The sequence below is a fragment of the Cebidichthys violaceus genome, unplaced genomic scaffold, assembly GCF_023349555.1.
Source record: "Cebidichthys violaceus isolate CVI_PGR_0920_01 unplaced genomic scaffold, fCebVio1.0.p SCAF_7, whole genome shotgun sequence".
Taxonomy (NCBI): Eukaryota; Metazoa; Chordata; class Actinopteri; order Perciformes; family Stichaeidae; genus Cebidichthys; species Cebidichthys violaceus.
The window spans coordinates 15,530,530-15,553,409 of NW_027176927.1; the positions used below are offsets into that span (position 1 = coordinate 15,530,530).

Consider the following 22,880-nt stretch of genomic DNA (forward strand, 5'->3'; position numbering starts at 1 on the left):
TTCAGACTGATCCTCCTATAATTTAGAAATGGAGAATAAAGAAATACATTTTAAACATTATTTGCACCTTTTTATTTAATTAATTGCTACACTTGCTGGACAAACCTATTAAATGCCATCATTATCTTTTCTTCAGACACTCTAGAATAGTGTTTTTTAAACTTTCAAGATGATCACCAGTTTAGGATATGAGAAATCTTTAATTCGGCCATAGAGTTTTTTTTAGTTTACTCTTTTTTGATCTTTGCTTACTGTATATTATACTGTATATTTTCCCCTCCTGTGACATCTAAAACTCACTTAAATATAACAGCACAAACAGAAAATGCTCACAGTTCATAGACATGCACTCTGTGACAAGTAAACATTGATTCAACCTAATGGGTCACAAGTAAGACAGGTTTGGAGCCACAGCTCTGTGATCTTTTAAAAATCTCTGAGGAGTTCTAGGCCTCACTTTGAGATGGGGTAAACCACACAGTAGCTTATTCATTATTTTTTTGGAACATGTTGCAACATGTTGCACAATAAACATGAATCAGACAGAATAAGAAAAAAACATTAAAGACTGTTCATTCATTGCTGTCTCAACAACAGATTTATTAAATGCTGTGTCGAGAAAAAAAAGGCTTTCATTTCACATATGAGAATGAAAAGATGTCAAGGTTAAATCCACCTTTTGTTTTATTGTATCCCATGATTCTAATGTCATTACTCACTGCCAGACTATTTACACTATAGAGACAAAACAGGTCTTTACATGTGTCAGATATGGAAAGTAGATTCCGTCCTTCCTATTGTGTATGTGTCAGTGCAGAAGTACCTCTTATACACGCACAGTTGCAGACACAAATACAGCATACACCAAGGTTAAAATGCCTGTGCTAGCCTACCGGTCCCTGGAACGTCATTTATGTTTGTTGAAAGTCACACTCTAACTCAGATAACCTGTATGAAATGGAGATAAGGGGATGGTATCATCACTCTTTCTTGTCCCTCTGTTTCTGGCATGAAGGATACTTCAATACTTCAAAAGGCAGCTGGTCTGTCTGTGGTTCAGAAGGAAAGAGAGAGGATGACACAAGCCCAGCTTGTCTTTGAATAGCAGGTGCACCTTTCCCTTTATTGTGGGCCTGAATGAGGAATGATGGAAAAAGCAAAGGATCAAAGTCTGTTTTCACTATGTCTGCTTCAACACAGCAGAGGCTAGATCGAGAAACACATTTTCATTTGAAAACAGTCAATAGTTGGGCTGTTTGTGTGTAAGTGTGTATGTGTGTGTGTGATTGGAGTTGATTCTAGTAAAAGCACTGACACAACCCCATTTCAAATAGCAGGCTTTTGTCCAAAACAAAAATGTTCCTCTCTTTCACTCACTAGTCCGTTTTGCCAAGGAAGATTAATAAACATGGCAGCCACTCTTTGAAAATCACAACGCCTTCTGTTGAAACCTCACTGGCCAAGCTCTCTCCATGAAAGTCTGTGGGTTCAAGGGTTGCAAGGCTACTTGGGAGAGTGGAGCAAGTGGGGTCGCATGAAAAGCAGGGGACTGGGGGAGGAGAGGGATGGGATGATGGGACAACAGAATGGAGGGAAACAGGGAGGATATGGAGAAGGGAGAGAGGTGAAGGTGATGAGGGAGGGAGGGGTGGATATGGGGCAGGGGGTGAGGCAGCTGAGCTGGGTGTGGGTGGATGGAAGGAGAGTTGGAGCGGGTGGAAGAGGATGAGGAGGAGGGGGGCATGGAGAGGGCTGTGTGTTGTAAAATGATATGATGGAGGTTGGAGAGAGGGGGGAGGCTAGGGACTCTCAGAGCCATGGGTTGAGTGAAGTTCTCTTGTGGGGTCACATGTGGAAGTGGGAGACTGACCTGGAGGGTGTGCTGTCCCTGTGTTTGCATTGTGTCTGTGTGAAGTGACTGGGTTTGAGGCAGTGAAGTGTTGTGCAAGGGTGCAGGTGTGTATTGTTCCTCTACAGTCCCACAGTTCTCTGTCTGTGCCGTGTGTGTGTAGTTTGTCTCTGTGTGTATATCTGCGCTCTCTTGCATCTGTTCCAGGACTTTCTGCATGTGCTCTCTCGCCTGCTCTTGCAGGAGGCGGTATTTGTCCATCTCCTCAGCAGTAAAGCTGATTGGCAAAGCTGTCTCTCTACCTGTCTGCTTGTCTTCAGTCCTAATCCGCGTCAGGCAGAGATTTGAAGTGTTGCTGGGGTTTGACTCAACCGTGTCCAGAGAACATTTTTGACTGTTGACGACCGCTCCAGGATCCATTCCACTGCCCCTGGTCTCTTCCTCCTCTCCCTCCTTCTCCTGACTCTTCTCCAGTAACCCTTTGTTCCTTCTGGCCTTTCTCTGGATTGCAGGCAGTTTCCCTATGAGAGGGAGAAGCAACATTCTGGCTGGTTTTTGTGGCAGAGACTTACTGGGAGATAGTCCTGGAAGAGTTGTGCCTGACCTGCTTGTGTCGACAGGGGCAGAGGGTCTATGTACAAGGTCAGACTGTGTATTGGGCTCCTTAAGTTGAGAAGGGCTTGTGTTACAATGGTGTGTGTTGAGGCTCGGGACTGTGGGAGCAAAATAGGATCTGAGAGGCGAGGAATGAGAGAATGAACAAGCGGTAAGGCTGGATGAAGTGGACATAGGGCTGCTCTGCTTTTTTGCCTCCTGAGGGGCCTCAGATGAGAGTCCTGGAGCTACGGAGGACATCCTGCCAGAGCTAACTGTCAACCCATCAGCTGTGACTCCTGAGCAGGTACTGCTCCTGCTCCACTCCCAGCTTAGCTCGGATATGCTGGTGCTGCTGCAGGGACTGCAGGAGCGCGGGCTGTGGCACCTGCTGGACTGTGTGTTGATCACACTCTGGGGGCTGTATGTCTGAGTACTCCACCACTCAGGGCTAGAGAAGTGTCTGGAGCTTGAGCGTCTGGTGCCTGCACATTTCCACACACAGCCCGGGCTGTCTCTGCTGTCTGCTCCTGTCCTGGAGCCTGATGTGGACCTGTGTGTCCCCCTGTCTTCCCAGCTGTCACTGCTGCCCCATGTCCATCTGTCCACACTGCATCTGTCCCAGTCTACATCTTCTGTGCTCAGACGTCGGCCTATCCTGCCCCAGCTGCTCGGACTGGGGCTAAACTTTGCCACCCGATCCCATTCCACTGCTCTGTTTCTCGATCTCCACCCACTTCTTGACCTGCCCTCCTCACTACCTCGAGGACAGCCCCCCCTCAACAACTCCCATTGTTCTGTGTCTGAAATAGGGTCCCTGTCTCTGTAACCTGAATGCCCTCCAATTTTCCTGCCCCTCTCTGTATCATTCCAGACTTCACGATGCCTCAAACTCTTCTTCTTACTATGAATGGATTTCCTGTCCCTGTGGAGGACTTTTCTCTTTCTCGCCGGGCTGCAACCACAGCTGTTGTCAGGGTAACAGCAGTCAATGAAACTCCTGGGGTTGCTATGGTGACCCCTTTCCCAAAACAGCTTTGAGTTACATCCTGGTGAGAAAGAGTGTAAAAAGAAGTGAGACCGCGGGAGAAAAGTCACTGCATCGCCGTCTCGCTTTCCCTCCCCCTCGTGTCTGTCTGCTGTGTGTCTGGCGAGCTGGGAGAAGGCACTGCAGTGCTCTGCCTGCTCTCTGTCTGGCTGTGACTGGGATTCAGTGCTGAGGCTCCTGTGAGGCCTCCTCTTCCTGACAGGGACAGATACTGGCTCAGCCTCACATCTTCCCAGGAGACAGCTCCCAGCTCCCTGCACCCTCCTCCTCCTCATCCTCGTCTCCCTTTGCCTCCTTTTCTTCCCCCAGCTCCCTCCAGCTCCTCCACTCCTCTCTGTGCCAATGGAGACTGTAGAGACAACACTCCTCACTTTGCACCTTGCTGATTGGCGCTTGTTTGAAGCTTTTTCCCTCTCACCCCTCTTCTTCTTTCCCAACTTGTGTTTCTTTGTGCTGGCTTTCCTCTTTTTGCGTGACACTTCTGAGACGCCCACGTACGGCTGTGGAGCACTGGCACACTTGCACATTGTCTCACTCCCACACTCACACCTGGATGGGCTGGTGCACATCCTCTGTGTGCCAGGCTGGGTGACAGAGTCTAATTTACAGCTCAGAGATATGATGGCTCTCTCCCTGATCTCTCTCGCACCCCTTAATCTGCCTCTCAGTGGATTCTGGGAGTTTGTGTCAAAGCTGTCACTATGAGCGGGGTCAAATGGATGGGATGAGGCCCTCACACTGTCATCCATACTTAGCGGGCATCTTCCTCTTTCTGGTCTTGTTTCTGATGATGAAAGGTTTTCGTTCTTTAGCAACAGGTGTGCTTCTGTCTCCACATCGATATGTTCCTCAGCTTCCTGTATGTGTGCTTTCAGCTCTTGTCTTGTCTGTCTTTCTAAACAGGAATGAGCATCTGGTGTAAGAATAGCTGGCACATGTAGATCTGATTCATCTGAGAGAGCAAACAACTGTTGTGACTCCTGCAGATCCTCTGTGAGTTGTTCTGGTTGTTGTGGATTCAAACAGAGTGGGTTGCAGCTGTAGGAGATGTGTGGTTGACACTTGGTGACCATAAGCAAATTGACAGGCCATCTCAGACGGGTGGAGCCATCTTTCCCCAGCACACACATATACTGACTCTCCTCCACCCCCTCCTCTGTTTCTGGCTTTCTGTCTGTCTCGCTATCTGTGTGCTCAGTGTCCATGTGTGACCCTGCTAGTGCTGTGCCCCATACGGCCACCTGGGTCTGTGGTAGCAAGCATTGTGAATCGTGGCTCTGATTATCAGGTGCTGCTGTGGAAATAGTAGAGTGTGCTTTCACTGCATCTCTTGTTCCAATCTCTCCCTCTTCTCTGGCAGCCTCTCTGGGAACTGGCCCTGTGTCGTTAAGACTAACACTGTCAGATCTGGACTCATGCTTTTCACACTTACTGTGTTTCCCCTCCTCTGTTGCCCCAATTTTCCTGTCAATGTTTTCCATCATCACCTTTATCCTTTCCTTCATTTGTTCCCTCTTCTCTCTCTCCTCCTCTTCCAGGTCTGAGAAGACAGAGGCAGAAGGCTCAAGCCTGGGTCCTCTGCGTGAGAAGCAGAAGGACACGCCAAGTCTGCCTCCCACTCTCCCCTGCCCAGGGAGAGGCAGCTGGGGATGCAAGCCCAGGCAGGACTGGGGGTACACTGCAGGAGGGTCCGTATTGGATGCCGGATGTGTGATTAGTGGGGACTCAGCTCGAGCAGTGGCCAGCGGCATCTCGGAAGGAGATTGACATGGATCTTCTGGCGGGTGGCTGAGACGTGCTGTTCTGGGTTGTGTAGGAGGGGGTCTATGGGTGTGGTTGAAGGGTTCAGGTTTGTTCTCAAGGATGTGGTCGCTTTGGTCTTTGTCTTTATCTTGCTGCTGTCTCACAGCCCTGACTGCACTTCTTAGTCCAGAGGTCCTTCCTGGGACTCTGAAACAGAGAGTGATAGAAGTGTTCTTGATTTGAATTGATTTAACTTTACATCACTTAAGCTTGGATTATTTCAATTAAATTAAACTTGATTGAATTGATAGATGAATTCAAATCATGAAAAAATGCCTTAGTAGGTAAATAGATAAATAGATAGATAGATAGATAGATAGATAGAATGAGTTTTCCATTGAGAAAGAAAAGAAAGGAACAAAGAACCACAGAGAGAAAGACATGAAGAAAAAAAGAAGAGGCTTAATATTGGTATTCACAGTAATGCTGTTCACATGTTATTGCCTGATGATAGGAGAACACATTTAATTGCACAGGGAATAGGCGTAATCAAGATGATTATAATATGTATGATGTATTGTTTTTTTTATTCATTGTTTTGATTGCTGTAGGTATGCAAACACAGAGGCAAGCTTTCATCTTTCAACTTGTTTTACTCATTTTAGTTAAGTCTTAAATAAAAACACCTTTTTTCTACTTCATTAAAACTCACATCTTCTTCTCCTACAAATCATCTACTCTCAGAGCATCAATGTGTCTTCATGTTATATTTACTTCACCTGTGGCCTATCTAGGACAACTGGGTGCTCTAACGTCTGTGGATTCATCCATCAAATGAAATAATCGTTGACTGGATGTGACACACTCTAACCCCTCTGGACTCCTGCCCCTGGTCTCATTACACTAACACACTGCCACGGACACACAAATACACTCTCCTCCCACTCACCGCTGGGTTTCCTGTTGCAGCTGTGCGAGCTGGTGCAGACGTCTAAGAGCCTTCTCCTGTTTGCGCTGGTCCTTCCATGATTTTGAGGCCACGTTGCGAGCGAACTCCCTGTGCTTGAGTTCCTTCAGCCTCTGCAGGAAGTGAAAATTAAGGGGTACAGAGGGAGGGACAGAAAAAGTATGTGGAGGGCACAGGGTAGCGAGAAGCGAGAGTTGGACAAAGAGAAGAGAGAGTGAGAAATTAGTTTTAGGAAGCTCTCTGCAGGCAGCTGTCTTTCAAACCTACACATCAGTCAGCAGCATTTGCAGATGTTCTCCTTCTAAGCTCATGTCCAATTAACTCCATTCAGCCTGGAAGAAAGCATCTTTTTTCCCAACACACAGCTTGAAAGCAAACACAACTCAACTGGTGAATAGCTGATTACAGACGCAGTTGAGATGAGTGGCATGAGTGATTTAATGACGATGATGATTTTGCCACTGCAATTTCGAAAATGTTCAGCCCTCTGTCAGTTGTGACAGCTTGGTTTGAATGACAATCATGATCCAATGACTGATCTGCTCTTTAGCTGGAGTGTAGCAAAGGGTGCATTTGTCATTGCTGAAATTACACATTGGCAAAATAACCATCTGAGACATCGTAAAGAGATTTCAACTGGAAAAATGCCAGACCATTGTATGTATGTGTGTGTGTGAGTGTGTATGCACAAATGCAAGAAACACAACATAACTCGCACACCATGGTAGTGAGTAGTGAGTGATTTAATTTTGAGTAAACTGGTGGGTCTTCATCCCTATCATGATGCATAAAAAAATAACAATTAGCTCAATTTTGTGGGGTTTTTTTTGTGTGAGTTCTCATGTGTGTATTTGTACATGTGTGAAACTTTGTGTTTATAACCAGGTGTGCCAGTCCTCTAAGGGAAACAATGATTCATGCCTCTCTCTCCAGTTTCCTTTTCTGACACACTTTAATCCGTCCTTTATCCATGCTTGGCAGGTGTATATGTGTGTGTGTGTGTGTGTGTGTGTGTGTGTGTGTGTGTGTGTGTGTGTGTGTGTGTGCGTGTGTGTGCATGTGCATGTTTGTGTGTTTCTATGGCTGAAGGCTAAGGAGAGACTAAGGAGTTTGGGAATAGCTGCAGTATCGTGCAGCACTATCCCTCTTATCTCCCGTCTTATTCTCTCTCGCTTCCCAGTATATTTTTTAGCTACCTCAATGTGCAATCCACACAGCTTATACATTTAGGTTTTGTTGTTTATTTTATATAGTTGTGAATTTATCCTGTAGTATAAATTGCAACAGGATTACACCACTCTCACTTTTAGATTATGTTACGCTATTATTCATCCATACAGTATGTATTGCACAAACACACGCACATATGCACACATCAGATTAGCCCCTCAGACATCAGATTTATTTATACACTCACTCTCTTTCACACCCAGATCTTATGCTGGAGCTGACAGTCGTCAGGTTAATCTCTGCTGAGTCTTACACAATCGGGTGTCTTTTTACATTATTGCTCGTTGCTTAACATCCCACTGTCAGCTCACTGAAGACAGCAAGTCTTAAGTATGTGCCAACGGAGCAGCACTTGTGGATTTGTGTCCCTTAAACATATGGTATAGGTGCTTGTGCATTGTAGATGTGTGAGAGATCAAGTATGTGTGTTTGTTAGTGTGTGGTAAGGAGCTTTGAGTGGCTTTGATGCCAAACTCATTCTATGGGAAATATTAATCATGTTCAAGCAGAGAGGCATACATAATGAACGACTGCGGACAGAGCTAGAAAGAGGAGGAAGAAAAGATCAGAGTAGATGTCCATGGCAATGACTGAGGGAGAGAGAGCAGTCTATAATAGATGGAATGTATGAAGATGCATTCTTCCTCCTTCCTCTTGCATTTGCACTCTGCCAGGTTATTGTTCTCTCTTAAAAACAGATCCCACTGCAGGGAAACCTGTAGCTATATTTAGAGCCAAACAAAATGTTGCACACAGAACCATTTTCACAGAGCACACAGTGCAGAGATATTTCCGTTTCACACTTTAAAGCGGATACTTTTGTCTTCAAAGAGGATGTCATGTCCCCAACAGCTTGAAGCGATATTACTTTCCAACATGCCAGTCTAGCTATGTGTTGTGAAGCTCAATCCATCTGTCAAAGCCTCGATCAATATCCCTTTAGATGTGTTAAGGAGTGCTCAGGCTGAGGCAACTATGGATGAGTCAGAGTTGATTCATTTCAAATCCACAAGGGCCTTAGAATGAGGATTGGTGTATTCTTAGGTAGCATGTGAGGGGCCATGCTAATGGGCTGATTGCTCTTTTATTTAAAAAGGAGTATAATTCTCTTGTAATGAGCAATTTCTGTAATCAGCAGTAAATGCTGATAAAGCGCTACATTCAGACATGCTTATCCCTGAATCGATGACAAGGAAAAGAGACAGAACAAACGCAATCAGCTGCCATTCTCCAAAGCCAATACTCCTGCAGGGAAGCTCTCTTCAGCTAGAATTTCATCTGTTGTCTGCTCAGTAGGCAGAGTGTGCATGCATGCCTGTATGTGTGTGTGTTCCTACAGTGCCAGTGGCTACTGTCAGCTCAGTGCCTCATGCAGCTCGTTTCATGTCCCTGCCGCTGGCTAAAACAAAGCATTAACATTGGCCTGCAGTTGCTTCGATTCATTTTCAAAGAACAATGACAGTGAAGGAACAGTCTTATTTAATGTTTATTTCATGTTGCACAGTGTGGGCGTTCAGAAGTAGGAAGTGGCTTGGCTTGGTTGAGAGATTGCCTGTGTTTGAGGACAAGTGTGTACACGGGGAAGTGCATGTCTGTATGTTTTTGTATGTGAGTGTATGCCTTGGCATGACAACAGATAGCTGTGGGAGAATGTGCTATCAGCAGAACCTTCAGCTTGTTAGTCCAGAGTGGAGGTTGTGTATGAAAATGGATGTGAAAGCAGAACGCAGAAGAAAACCTGCTGCCGGGCCTTTTCCTAATGGTCCATTGGCCTCATCATGTCCAAACCGGAATAATAGAATCATACTTGAGCTATGCTAATAGCTCCATGTTTTATTTGGTACAGCATATTTATTTCTCTTTTGAAAGAATTGCAATTTGAAGAATAAAGTGCATTTTGTAGCAGCATCCTTATGTACCAGATACATACAAATCAAGTGTTCTAAATTTTGAACCAGAAGAAAAAAAAATCTTCCATCTAACTAAAAAGTGGAAAAGTGTCTATTTGTATGAATGCATGTATGTATGCACTGCACTAGTTATTATAAATGTGGGACTTTGATTTTAAGATTTTAAATTAATTATTTTAAAATAAATACTGTGCACCTTAGGATTAATACTATTTTTCAGTTTTCAGTTGCTACGAGTGTGTCTACATTATATGTGTGAGTACTGCCACAAGTTCCACCTCTCTGTGTGTGTGCTGTAAGATATGATGCGGCTGTCACACTCCTACCTGCTGGGAAACTGTACCCAATGGGCAGATTGACATGGAAATGTAAAGTAGCTTTCCGTCAACATGCATGAAGCTAGCACACACAAATTCCATGACAAGAGATCATAAGAAATGTCTGCATGTGTGCTGTTACATAGCATGTGTGTGTGTGTGTGTGTGTGTGTGTGTGTGTGTGTGTGTGTGTGTGTGTGTAACTGCAGTGCCGGTGCATCCCATGTACCTGTTTGTGTGCATGGTCGTAGGAGTTGATGTGGTTGTCAAACTCCTGGTGTCTGAGGTACTGCTTATGACACAGCTCACAGTAGAAAAGAGCCTTCAGATCCTCCACTGAGCAGCCCAAAGCCCTCTCTGCATGCTCCTGGAGAAAGAGAAAAACGGAAAGAACGAGTGAGTGCGTTGGAGGGGTATGGGGAAAAAAATGAAAGAGAGTCGAGATACAGGCATAAACAGACCGAGACATTAAGGGTTAAAGGGGCAGAGATAGAGAGCAAGAAGAGTAGGGGAGGGGGGCAGATTGTTAGCCATTTAGAGCAAATCTGCATCCCAGAGACATCAGCAGTAATAGCCTCTACATGTGCTCTGCATAAAACTGTTAAACGGCTTCCCATTAAAGTATGCTGCTTTTGCTGCTGCTGCTGGAGGTTGGACAAAGGCACTGAAGCCCTGTGTTCATGGCAACTTGAGCCTGGGGACACATTTAATACAGCCACTGTAATAGAAACCTGTGTATGTACTTTAATGGCAAATAGTCGGAGTCTGACTGCAGGGAAAGTGGCAATTGTGGCTGACAGACAGAAAAACTGAGCTTCTTAAATGTACAACTTGGTCTCTTGTAAACTGGCAAAACCGTGCATGTGAAGAACTTTCAGACTAATACACACATAGAGGGGCGCAAATAGCGCATGAACAGAGATACACATTCTGGACAAATGGCACATGGACCTCAGGGGATAAATCGCTTGTCTGCATGCTCACATCAGCCAAAGGGCTTTTTTGGGGGGTTCGAGGACATGCACTGTGTTGTGTACAACAGATGTGTGTGCTTGTGTGTGTATATGCGTGTGTGGGCGCGTGCACAAGTTTAGGGTTGTGTGTGCATTCATGCCATGCTCTGCTTCAGAATGTAATTTCCCTGAGGCTGGGGGCTGCCAATAAACACTATTGAATTCTGTTCTACACTGACATGATGGGAATTTAATTTGAGGTTGTCACTTCTTTCTCTCACTCTCTGCTTCTTTCCTTCCCTCCGTCCATCTCTTGGCTCTTTCTCCCTCTCTGTGCTCGCTCTCCTGATTTCCCAGACTTTTTCCCCCACTAACTCACTCTTTATTCTTTCTTCTATCGCCCCTTTTATCCCCTCTATTTGCCTTTTTCTCTCTGTCTAGCTTGTTTCTTTTCTGTTTGGTGAGCCCTAGGTCATGCAGTGACAGAGTCTATTGGCCCCAATTTGCTTCAGTAATATGCCTGCACACAGGAACAGAGGTGAGAAGAAAAGAGAGGGAGGATAGGAATGCAGACAAGAGAAGAAATGACCCCTGCCTGCCCTCGCAGACATTCACATGCAACAACACCTGGCATTATTATTACCACAAAGTAACAATCCCTGTTCATGTCATTACTTTTCACACGTATCAATTACAATTATTATTACATAATAACTATACACACACACACACACACACACACACACACACACACACACACACACACACACACACACACACACACACACAGATAAAATAACTGTCCTTCCTTTGGCTCTTTCCATCTTTCTTTCAGTCAGATTGGGTGAAGAGGAGAGAAGGCTGAAGAAAGGACCAAGCGGACAGGACTCTCCTATACTGAAATCAGCAGAAAGGTAACTAATATACATTAATCCTGTGTTACTCTGTGTGTGTGCCGTGGTATCGATCTGCTTTGCAGGCTTAAGTCACGACCAGGAAATGATCCAATCACCCAGAGCAGCCTTTCTTTGAGCGGTGCCAGGGTGAAGAGATTGAGATACTGAAAGCTGTTTATTTGTTAACCGTTGGGCTTATGCAAGATTAGAAGCTGTGTAAGTGCATGTCTTCATATACTCATTTTATGTGTGTACATGAATATTTCTGCCTTACATGCCCTTTTAGCCCTAACCCTTTCTTCTCACCTCTCTGCATTCTGTCAGGGTAATTATTATGAAGAGGGAGACATTTATACAGAAGGAGGGGTGTATGTATGAGAAAAGGTGTGAATGCAAGAAAGCAGAAAATGTGTGTGTGTGTGTGTGTGTGTGTGTGTGTGTGTGTGTGTGTGTGTGTGTGTGTGTGTGTGTGTGTGGAGACATTTGTTTATGTCGGAGACCTCCTGGCATGCATTTTCCAGCTGAATAAACTCATACATGAGAGCTTTTATTTGCCTTAAATAAATATACCTAATATGATTTCTATAACCGTATGCCCCAACACAGAATGCATAGACATGCTTGCAGAATTACATCCAGACAAACAATAACACACTTATGCATGCACAGTCGCACATAGTCTGTCAACCTGATATACCAGTGCTAAATTAACATAGACCTCAATTTACCTCACTAGTATAAATCTGTTTGCAGAGAAAGCACAGCTGATATCTGCAGACCTAAACGGACAGTGATTGTTTGCAGGATTATGTGTGTGAGTGTTTATGCGAGGCTCTGAATGTGAATGAGCTTTTTTTCTTCTTTTCGCTTATCCTCAATTTGTGCAAGAAGTGCCATGTTATTCCTCTTCATAGCTGAAATTATGCCACAAATAAGAGTCGTTATGAAACCATAACTGGAGTTTCAGGCACACATGTAATTCAATGTCCCGAGCTTCTGTGGAAATGAACAGGTCACGCTTAAAGTGTTTTGCACACGTGGTATGTCAGCGTTTGGAAATGTGTGCACTGGAAAGTAATGATATACAATGTATTCACAAGAAAGTCTTTAGAAAGACACAGTCCCTTGAGAAACCTCTGGGTGTTCTGCAGATCAAAGCTTTGGCGGCAATCACCTCACTGCCATCGTACCCAGTCAAACTGCCCTTTTGAACTTTTATGGCATATATAATAAAAAAATGACACCCTCATTAGTTGTAAGCATACTATAGAAAGACGTATGAAGATTTCAAATACGCATAATTGAAAGCTTTTCAGAATTCTTCGTCTAGTGATCTTGACCTTCAAGACTGCTGATCTACACAGAAAATTGTGGACCCCTTAGATAATATGCTTATCACTGTCATAACTTACTCTTACTAACATCTAGACAGTAAGCTGACTGCAGGTGGAACCTCAAGGACAGAGAGAGGCTGGATGTTTGAGGCCAAGTCTGCAATTGGAATTAGCTTAACGGTATCACTATTCATATGCTGTCAGCTATTTTTTTTTTTCAAAGGTTTGCTTTTTTTCTTCAGCCATCTACTAAACAATGTGCTAAAGAAAAATTTTGTACATATTTTGCATCCACTTAGGTTAGAAGTCAAACATTTTGTGTCGACAGAACACATTTTAACATTTGTTGAAAATGACATGAAAGAAAAGAAAAGCATATAGGATAGAACACATTGGAAATTAAGCTTACTTTAATGCTCAGAGTGATAAAGACTTGAATATGTTCAGTGCAGTTACATTTTTTTAAGAATCTGCTATGATTTAATCAATTATATTAAAATAAATAATTTAGATAGTTTACAGACATTTACTGCACTTGAGCTAAATTGTTTCACTCGTCTTAATGGTCACTTTCTCAGTAGTTGTAATTAAATATTGAACAGTAATTCCATGGATGGCTGGACTCCTATCCTGGACAGAGTGTGAGGAAAGATTTACAGAGTGATTTTACAGCATAGTCACTCTTTTGAGAGGATTTTGCCTCCTTAATGTGATGTATTTCCTGTTAAAACGGGACGTTTGGCTGTGGCTTAATGCACAGAGTGATCAACTATAGGCTTAAAGAAATATGAGGTCACTGTAGGAGAAAAACAATAAAATAAGAACAATAAAAACAACCTTATTTAAGCCTAAAAATACATGATGATATAACCTCTAATTGCACATAAAGTATGATTACTTATTTGTCTCTCTTTCTTTATGCTTTTAACACTATGTGGATACGTAATTGTGACGTGCATAGGCCGGTGGTGAGAACTTCAATATAATTTCTAGGATTTGAATTTGTGCTACTTCTGACTTACATTTTGTTGGCTTGGACATAGTGACAAAAAACTGTTCATATATGATAATTGTTAACAACATGGCACCACACGTTTTAATTGCAATCTTGGTTCAGTATGAAATGCAAAACATATCCAAACTAACAAAAACTATGCCTCAGCTTACATAATAAATCCAGAGAGAGCGTAAAACAGAGCCCAGTAGCAACAGAACTGGTGGTAACAGATTCTCTCTGTTCAAATAGATTAACTGAAGAGTACTTCGACTGCAGGGGGGAGATAAAAACTTCATGAATGGCTTACTTTGAGGAAACTATTGTTCTTCAACAAAACAAAAAACGTTGCTTCTTTCCAGCTGTGTTAATCTATGCATGATGCTATTGTTAAGTATAACAGTATTGATTTATTATGGAGAACATTGAATGAGTGGTAATCAGCTGTCTCATGTGATGCACCGGTCTATATTAGCATAATCTTGCGTATCACCTGTATTTATTGTATTTACATCTACTGTTTAATATTTTGTAAGTGTATTCACACGAGGGTAGGGTTGTCTTTTTATAAAGCAACATTTGGAGAGTACAAGACCAGATCTCTCAAAAACATAGAGGACATCTGCTAATTTTAAAATTAAATGAATGTACATGAAAGTAAAGAGGAGAGGAGAGTGACACAGGGACTATAAGTGACATTTATGAATTCAGAGAAATTTGAATTGCTACTGTGCCTTGTGAGGACGATTCAATAAACAATTCATAACTGTTTATCAAGCCCAATTAAGTCTTTAATTATCTTTGGCTATAATTATCACCCTAACTTGGCCACTGTAATGAATAGAAACAATTCCATTAGTGGTACAAAAATAATTCAGCAAATCTGTTCGCTCCAGCTCTGTCCCCCTCTCGCAGTCTAAATGCCTCTCTGTTTTCATCTCTGCCCTTTCTCTAAAGTGTTCCTGTGATTATCTCCGTCAGACACACATGCATTCACACATGCACAAGTGGAGAAAGTCTGGCAGTGTGAGTCTGGCAGTGCCGTGTTGATTTCTGGCCATTCTTCTGTAGCTAATGACAGCTGACCTGAGGGCCAAGTTACTTGTTACTGTAATGACCTGTAGATCTCGGCGACAGACACATTTGCGAGCACGCGCACACACACACACACACACACACACACATAAGAACACAGACTGCCAAATAGGATCGCTGAGTGTTAATGAGCTGGTATTTACAGCCCTAATGCATCTCCCTTGACTGCCTTATGCCACTATGGCCAGTACCCACCGATTTATTAATCTAGCGTGCGTGCATGCATCTGCATGTACGTCCCTGCCGGTATTTTGTGAAACCATCTGATAATGTTGGTGTATCTGTGTTTGCTCCAGATCATTAAAGCCAGTTAGAAGTATGGCTAGAACAAGCACATAGAGCAACCCCAGCCAAAACCGCAGATGTGTTGACCATAGATACGGTCCGACGTTTCTTTCAGCCAAAAGGACAGATGTGTTAGTACCAGTGAACAACGTCATCTCACACACTGCCAGCAACCTGTGAAGACAGTAGACAGGCAAAAATGATTCACAAAACAAGATTACCACTACATACACAGACTAGTACAAAGTGTATTCCAATGATCCAGAGTCAGGTGTGTAGTGACTCATAAACTGTGTGCTATCTTAAGAAACGGCCTCTGAATGCCATGAATCCCCAGGATTTGTCTTTCAATTGTGTCTTGCTCGAAAAATAACCGAATGTTCCGTCTCCCTCTGACCTTTTAAGTCGAGCAGCATGCAAGACAAACAAACTGAATGAATAAATGATGAAGGGATTATATTTGCAAATTTGCCCTGTGCCCTTTGTTGTTTCGTTGAAATGAGGTGTGCTTCTCCCTGGATCTGATCCTTAAACCCGAGAGTTATAACGGATGTTTAAAAAAAAATATATATCTATCTATCTATCTTTCCTGAGTGTACTTTTTCTATTGTGTAGGGTTTGTAATCCTGCAAATGGCATTTGAAACAGAACAACCCCGAAGAGCTGAAGCTCCATCTTCCAGAATTATAAAGGTGCTTTAGTGATTTGATATGGGAATTGCATCCCTTTCTAAAAATAACCTCCAATTTTGGGGATCCAAAATTAACTTTACATTTGCAATAAACATAAACTGTCAGTGACTGATTGAACTGTGAGACCCATAGACATCAGCAGACACTTGGTAGCCTCCTAGTCAGGCCTGTAGTGCAGCAATCTCTTACCAATTAAACAGATGTTCAGTTGGATTGAGATCAAGTGACTGATTTGGTTAGATAAGAAAAGTTCACTGTTTTGCCTTAAAAACATCTCCTTTGTCTTGTCTATATGTTTAGGATGTTGAGCCTAATGCAAGAACATTTTCGTATTCTTATCGGAACTTTCTTTTACTTTTTTTTCATACCGTGGGCTCTTACTAGTGAGCCATGTCAAAGTCAGCATTTGCTCCTAACTTCATATAACTGTAAACAACCACAGTAAACATGATGAATGCCACCTGTGCGTAAATGAGCGTTCATTCATGAGAATTGTAGATTAGCATCATTAAAGCTCCAGTTTTATCATATAAGGCTATTTGTCCTGGCCTATATGTCCGGAAGTGTTCGTTTATGAACATGACACCAAAGAATAAAAAGATAACTTTACAAGTTTGGAAATTTTGGTCCTGCTTTCAGAGATCCATAAAGAAAAATCAATACTTTATAACAGTGGTGGCCTGCTTAAGGGACAATTGCTTAAGCCACGGAATGGAAGAAAATAACGAGCGCTGTTAATGGTGTGTCACCTGAGGCTCATACTGTCAGTGGAATAAAGGCAAAATAGTTCATTATGAGAATGCCTCAAATAATATGTGCCATTAAATGTGATGTTGCAGGCATTGCAACGGAAGATATTCCCCAGGACAACGACTTGCATAAACCATCATGTGAAGAAACAGCCATCTGTCGGCAAATATTAGGACGCTCTCTTCCAAGGGCCTGATTCACTACGGCATTCAAAAGAAGCTAGTTTGCCGTGATGCACCTGGTTATATTTCTCAATTACCTTATTAAATACAGAGACAAATTAAACTTCAATTAGTGCATACTGTTTTACAGCTTGAGATGTTCATACTGATACTGTAGTGTTATACAATAGGCAATTTTGAACTGTATCATAATTCAAATTGCAGAGTTAAACAGGAAAATGTCAACATAATAATGAAGTGTAATTATGGGATTTTCTAGTGCAAATTACTTCAAAGTAATACAATATACAATCCATTAGTGAAAAACTAATTTTGGATAACAACAGACTATTTGCACATGACTCCTACAACAGATCTGAACCACTGTGTTCGTACCTAAGTGAAAATTCAAAATACGGGACGATCACTTGTACAAGCCGCTTAAGAACAAATCTTTTCATACGAGTGGTTCTTGCATGAGGCCCATTGTCCTGCTGCACTGTCCTAAAATTGACTATTTTTAAAATGGAAATCTGCATGTTTTACATTGTTTACTGAATATGAACGTACACTCACTCAGAAACACTTAAAGGTGAAAATCAGCACTTTAACCTTGTAGTCAATCTAATACGCCAAAGCACATCCCAAAAAAAAATAAACTGAAATTATGTCACTGTTTTAATATTTACAGGCTGCAAGTGCTGCTTTCGCACTCTGTTCATACTGTACTGTGTTACACTTGTACTGTTAAAAATAAATGTACTCTAAACACAAATATAGACATCAATGCTGCCTAATAGATTTTTGGCATAAAAAAAAAAGCTACAGGTTACACTCTGTGTACAACGGCTGACATATCACATTCAAATATAAAAGAGGGGGAAATATAATGAGAGATGTGTGTTCAAAAGACAAACAACACACAAAGTCATAACTGTAGCCTACTGCTTTCGTCTGGGGCAACAGCAGGAAGCTTGTGGCATGAACAAATCGCACCGCTCTCCTGTTTGGGTCATAAATCTAGGATTTATCACAAGGCCCAATCAAACAATCACCAGCAAGCTATCAAAATTAATTCTTTGTCCATCACAATGCAAGGCCAAAGATCTGTCCACCCTCACTGCCTTCATTCTCTCTATCTCCTCCTTATTTAACATAGTTCCCTTATTATCATAGTTATTTATGCGCTGTATCATTGATCCATCCTATTTGGTGCCACATTTAAAATCTACCCACCTCTCAACATTCTCCCCCTGCTCTCTCAATCTCACTGTGTTCATTTCATCTCAAATACAATGCGAGTTCAGCCCCTGGCTCATGCTGGACAAGTTAAACTGATTCACCGGGGCAGAGCATAGCTTTCGGGCAAAAAAAATAGCAGAGGACATCTTAAGACATTTTCTTCACTTGAACAAACGTGACCCATAGTTTCTCTCCAGCCGTTTTGAGGATACATTTTGTGTTGGGTGGGATCAAGGCAGAAGCACAAATGCATGAAAGCGTGCATGCAAATTCCTAAAATACCCTGCCGTTCTACAAACTGTGGTGTCCTCAGTGAATTTAAATGTATTTTTATGATCATACCACTCACTCACAGTGCTCTTCAGGGACTTACATTTGTTTCCCTGAAAGGCGAAGATTTCCTTTTTCTTTCTCTCAGTGCACATTAGGGAGAACATCATAAGCCAATTACAGGGAGACAAAGGACGGTGGGCATAAAGGATAGAGAGGTGAACTTTAGGCACAGTCTTTGAAATTTCTACACATCTACAATAAATATACCGTAAATATGCTTTGTATGTAGTATGCACCTCTTTAATACTCTATCCGTGGCTTGTCTCAGGGGTAAAAATGACATAAGAAAAGCCTTGGATGGCAAGATTGGTGATCTGTTATTTTTTCACCCGCTCATCTCTTCTCACTCCATTTATTTCAGGTATTTTTCTACTGTGGTCTTAAATAACTTGTTTGCACTTAAACATAGTTCCTCTCACATATGTGCTTGACTCCATGCATTAAAAGCCCTTGTCAGGTATATGTGTAACAGTTGAGGGTTGAACAGATATTGAAGCGGTGAACACACGGTGATGAACAAAGACAATCTAGCAGAGAAAACAGGGAAAAACAGGGAGTATAAATACTGGCCGATGGCAAAATCAGGGGCAGGTGAGTAGCCTAATTGTGGACAGGTGTGGATAATCAAAGAGGCGACAAACACACAAAGACAGGAAGTAAAGATCAACATGACGCATCAGGAGAGAACCAAATAAAACAGGAAATGGACTAAATATAATTGAATACCACGAGACAAGGAAAAACACAACAAACAGAACTCCCAAGACACATCTCTAGATATCTGATAACATAAAAACAAGGGCAGATAAACTAATAAAGACCACTAAAAGATTATAAAGCAACATAGTCTTTGAGTCCAAGTAGCAATGTGTCCTTCCATCTGTGTGCCTATCAGGCTTCTTTCCTCTCTTGCTAAATGTCATCTCCAGTATTAAATGCATTCCTCTCCCAGCTGGCAGAAAAAAATGAATTATATGGACCATACACTCTTGACATTTAAATTGCAGACACAATTGAAAACTCAGCATGGATAAATTGATATACAGTGTAGCTAAATTGGTACATACACACACACACACAAAACACACATAATGTACAGGACTCCGTCTGTCCAGACAAGACAGCTGATCGACTGCCTCAAAGAGGATTGCGTCACTATCTGCTGAAGTGATCAAACTGCGACTGTAATCTGTCAGAGTGTGATAATACAGATTAGAGTGAAAGACAAGTTAAGAAGATGAAGGTAATCAGTTTGGGAAGAGACAGATTTAAAGAACAGGATTAATGCGATCGCAGATTAGACGCTGCACTCGTAATGCTCGGCTAAATCTCGCCAAACTCACAGATGAGGGGAGCGAGGATGGCTGAGAGAGAGCGATTGGTTTCTGCTGTCACTGAATTGAGGAATGATTGCTGTCTTTCAGGCATTTATGATTGGGTGAGCATTTGTGTGTGTGTGTGTGTGTGTGTGTGTGTGTGTGTGTGTGTTTGTGTGTGTGTGCATGTTCACTGTGTGTGGTTCATTGGTGCTATCAGGGGATAACATGAGTGTGGCCAATAAGAGTGAGTGATCTTTTCTCTGGCACATTAGAGTATGAGAGCATGAATGGCAAATTAATGATGCTACGGACGAGAAGGCTGGAATTAACTGTTTGGTACAACATCATCACACTCATACAGGGGAGACGCACACAAACTCACTGAACTTTCTCTGTGGTACACGTCAGTCCGACTTTGTTAAAGCTGGTTTTGCTGTACTCAAAGATTGTGTAGCAGTTAAGACCCTGTGCTGGCCGGGGATTGAAATCCCACCAGGACTCTCTCTGCTTTCAACATCATGCTCTCCCTCCTTCCATCTCTCTGCTCTCCAGATCTCCTCCTTTCTCAGTGTGTCTTCGCTATCGTTCCCAACTTCTATCCAGCCCTCTGTATGGTTGCATTAGTATGTATGGCCGTGTAGCTCGGGGTTTAGAGGTTTATGTCTCCTAATAGACAGAGATTTGTCCTGTCACACCAACACCCCCATACAGCTTAAAGAGAGAGACAGAGGGAAAATGACTCCCTCCGCTCTGTGTGTGGAGAGGAGAGAAAGAACATTTATGTTGCTGTCATATCTCCAGAGAGAAAGGTTCCTTTTCCGTACAGACAAATTATAAAGCTTTAAATTGTGGCTTTCTCTTTTTTTCTCCCACGCTTTCCATCGTCTTCTTTTCCCCCTCTCCTGCTCTCTCGCTGCCTCTCTCTACCCCTTTCTTTTCCTCTGTGATTGGATTAAGACCAAAGAAGCAGAGTGAGGAGATGAAGAGGGGATGAGAGCTTATTAAGCATGTGAGAGGTGAGATGACATAAGGCTGTAGGAGATCGAGGAGGAGGTGTGTGTGACCATGTGTGCAAATGTGTGTGTGTGTGTGTGTGTGTGTGTGTGTGTGTGTGTGTGTGTGCGAATACGGCACATTTCTGTATTTATCCTCGCAGAAGGTAGGGGAGAAGAGGGAGGAAGTGAGGCGTTTAGCTGTGGAGCACTTTAATCAAGGGGCGAGCAATCCTGCATGACCCACTCTGTCATCCATTATTGATGCCTGCCTCAGCCAGGCTGATGAATCATTAAGCCACTCATCAGGCCTGGGAATTCTGCCTCCTCCTCGGCCGATGACACTCATTTACATAAATCACACGCTGCTATTTTTCACACTCTCACACATAAACACAAACACACACCCACATGCAGCCAAACACACAAAGTGTATCGATTTTGGCTTGCTATGTGAAGTCCATGACTCAAGCTTTTTTTTTTTTTGAATCCGTTTCCAAAAACACACGTCTGCCATACCTGGAAGAGATAAGTAACTTCACACTGCGATACAGAATTTAGAATGGGGCTTATGCTGTTCACGACAAGCACTAAGCAGCTGCAACACCTGCACATTCAGAGATAAAAGACAATATGTTCCACAACCTCCGGACCTCACATTATACTTGTTTCCGACAAGACAACGTTTCACTTATCAATTAATCAAACTTTACAATTGGAGAGAAGTGAGTGAAACAGGAGGAATGGTGGAGAGAGAAACTAACAGAGGCAGAGAGAAGGAGATCTTATAGAGTTTGTGTTTACTTCTTGCCTCTGGGTTTTTTATGGCAGAGGGAAAGTAGAGAATGTTAGGGAAATTGATGAATACCCACACATGAACTCGCACAATCCACCCACACGTTTCCTCTCATCTTTGTGGGGTTTCCTCTCCTCTCCTCTCCTCTTACTCTCCTCCCCTGCTGCTGTTTCCATGTTTTCCCATTCAGTGTTGTGACTAATCCGATACCACAGGGTAAGAATATACCTCACAGCAAGGGTAAGAAGGCCCCGTAGCAGACTCTTGCAGGAATGTGCAAGCACAATCGCGCCAAATATACATACACAAACAGACAAGAGGAAACAGGCACTCTGCCCATATAAAGGAGGTAGCCAAGGCCTGGTGGCTGGTAGCTGGAGGCTGCTTGCAGACCACTGTGATCCTGCCATCCTTGCAGCGCGCAGCCAGGACATTTCTGCACAGCGCTAAGCTGGGCGCATGGCATCTCCAATCTGCTAAGCACAGGAATGCTGCTTGCTCACGATAATTGTGGTGGGTTGTTCTCGGCATCATGGCTGATGTGAAGGCTGGTTGAAGCAAACGGCATGAATTATTAGTGTCTGCATCATGGCTCGCTCTGCTGGTGGAGGTAAGTCTGATATAATGTGATGCATTGTTACTGATGCATGACCGACCATGTGCTACTAGAATGTCCTAGTAGGTCCTATCTGCTTTGATAAATAAACATGAGAGCACACCAGAATGAACACATAGTGTTATTATAATACTACATGGATTTCTGCCTCGCTTGTGCTCTTGTCTTTTTTTTGTTAACCTTCTTGTATGTGTGTATGTGCCATGGCATTCTGCTCCATAATGCTGTGCTTTATGTGCACACATACAAGCAGTGTTTTCCTAGGTACACAGAGATATGATAAGGTAATAGCTCAATAAAACCCGTTTCATCGGACTCCTTGACCATCGCGTTGACCTTTTCATCACTTGTTTTCCCCAGGGCTATCTGTCAGAGGTCATAGGGGAATGGTGAAAAGGTCAGGGGTAGGAGGCTGTGGCTGAGACAGCAGAATCATGAAAGATTCAACAAAGCCCCACTGATAATACAGTTTTTTTTCCCAGACAGCAGACATCCAAATTATATTTCCAAATTACCAATGTACACACACGTTCTATAATAGGTTTTAAATCATTATGTCAATCTCTCAATTCTCCTAATTCAGGCTATAAATTGAAGCTGTCTGTGTTTGTGTATTGATGTACTCAGCAGCACACTATGCACCAGAAAAGCCGAAACATGGAAGCCTTGATCTTATGTCAACGATTTCAGGGAAGCAAAACTTGTTCATATGCATTAAAATTCCTCTGCCACTTTGATCTATAAATGCAACGTGCCTGTTCGAC

At 42.8% G+C, this 22,880-nt stretch overlaps 1 protein-coding gene across 1 annotated transcript in view; it reads right to left on the reverse strand.

The window, feature by feature from the left end:
- Positions 1 to 83: 83 nt before the first annotated feature.
- Positions 84 to 22,880, reverse strand: part of LOC137891639 (G patch domain-containing protein 8) — a 30,354-nt gene continuing 7,557 nt past the window's right edge. The window contains exons 3-5 of the mRNA XM_068736361.1: positions 9,888 to 10,025; positions 6,184 to 6,314; positions 84 to 5,441 (exon numbers count right to left, since the gene is read on the reverse strand). Of these exons, the coding sequence (XP_068592462.1) occupies positions 1,430 to 5,441; positions 6,184 to 6,314; positions 9,888 to 10,025 (4,281 nt within the window). The 3' untranslated portion in view covers positions 84 to 1,429. The remainder of the gene's footprint in view (positions 5,442 to 6,183; positions 6,315 to 9,887; positions 10,026 to 22,880) is intronic.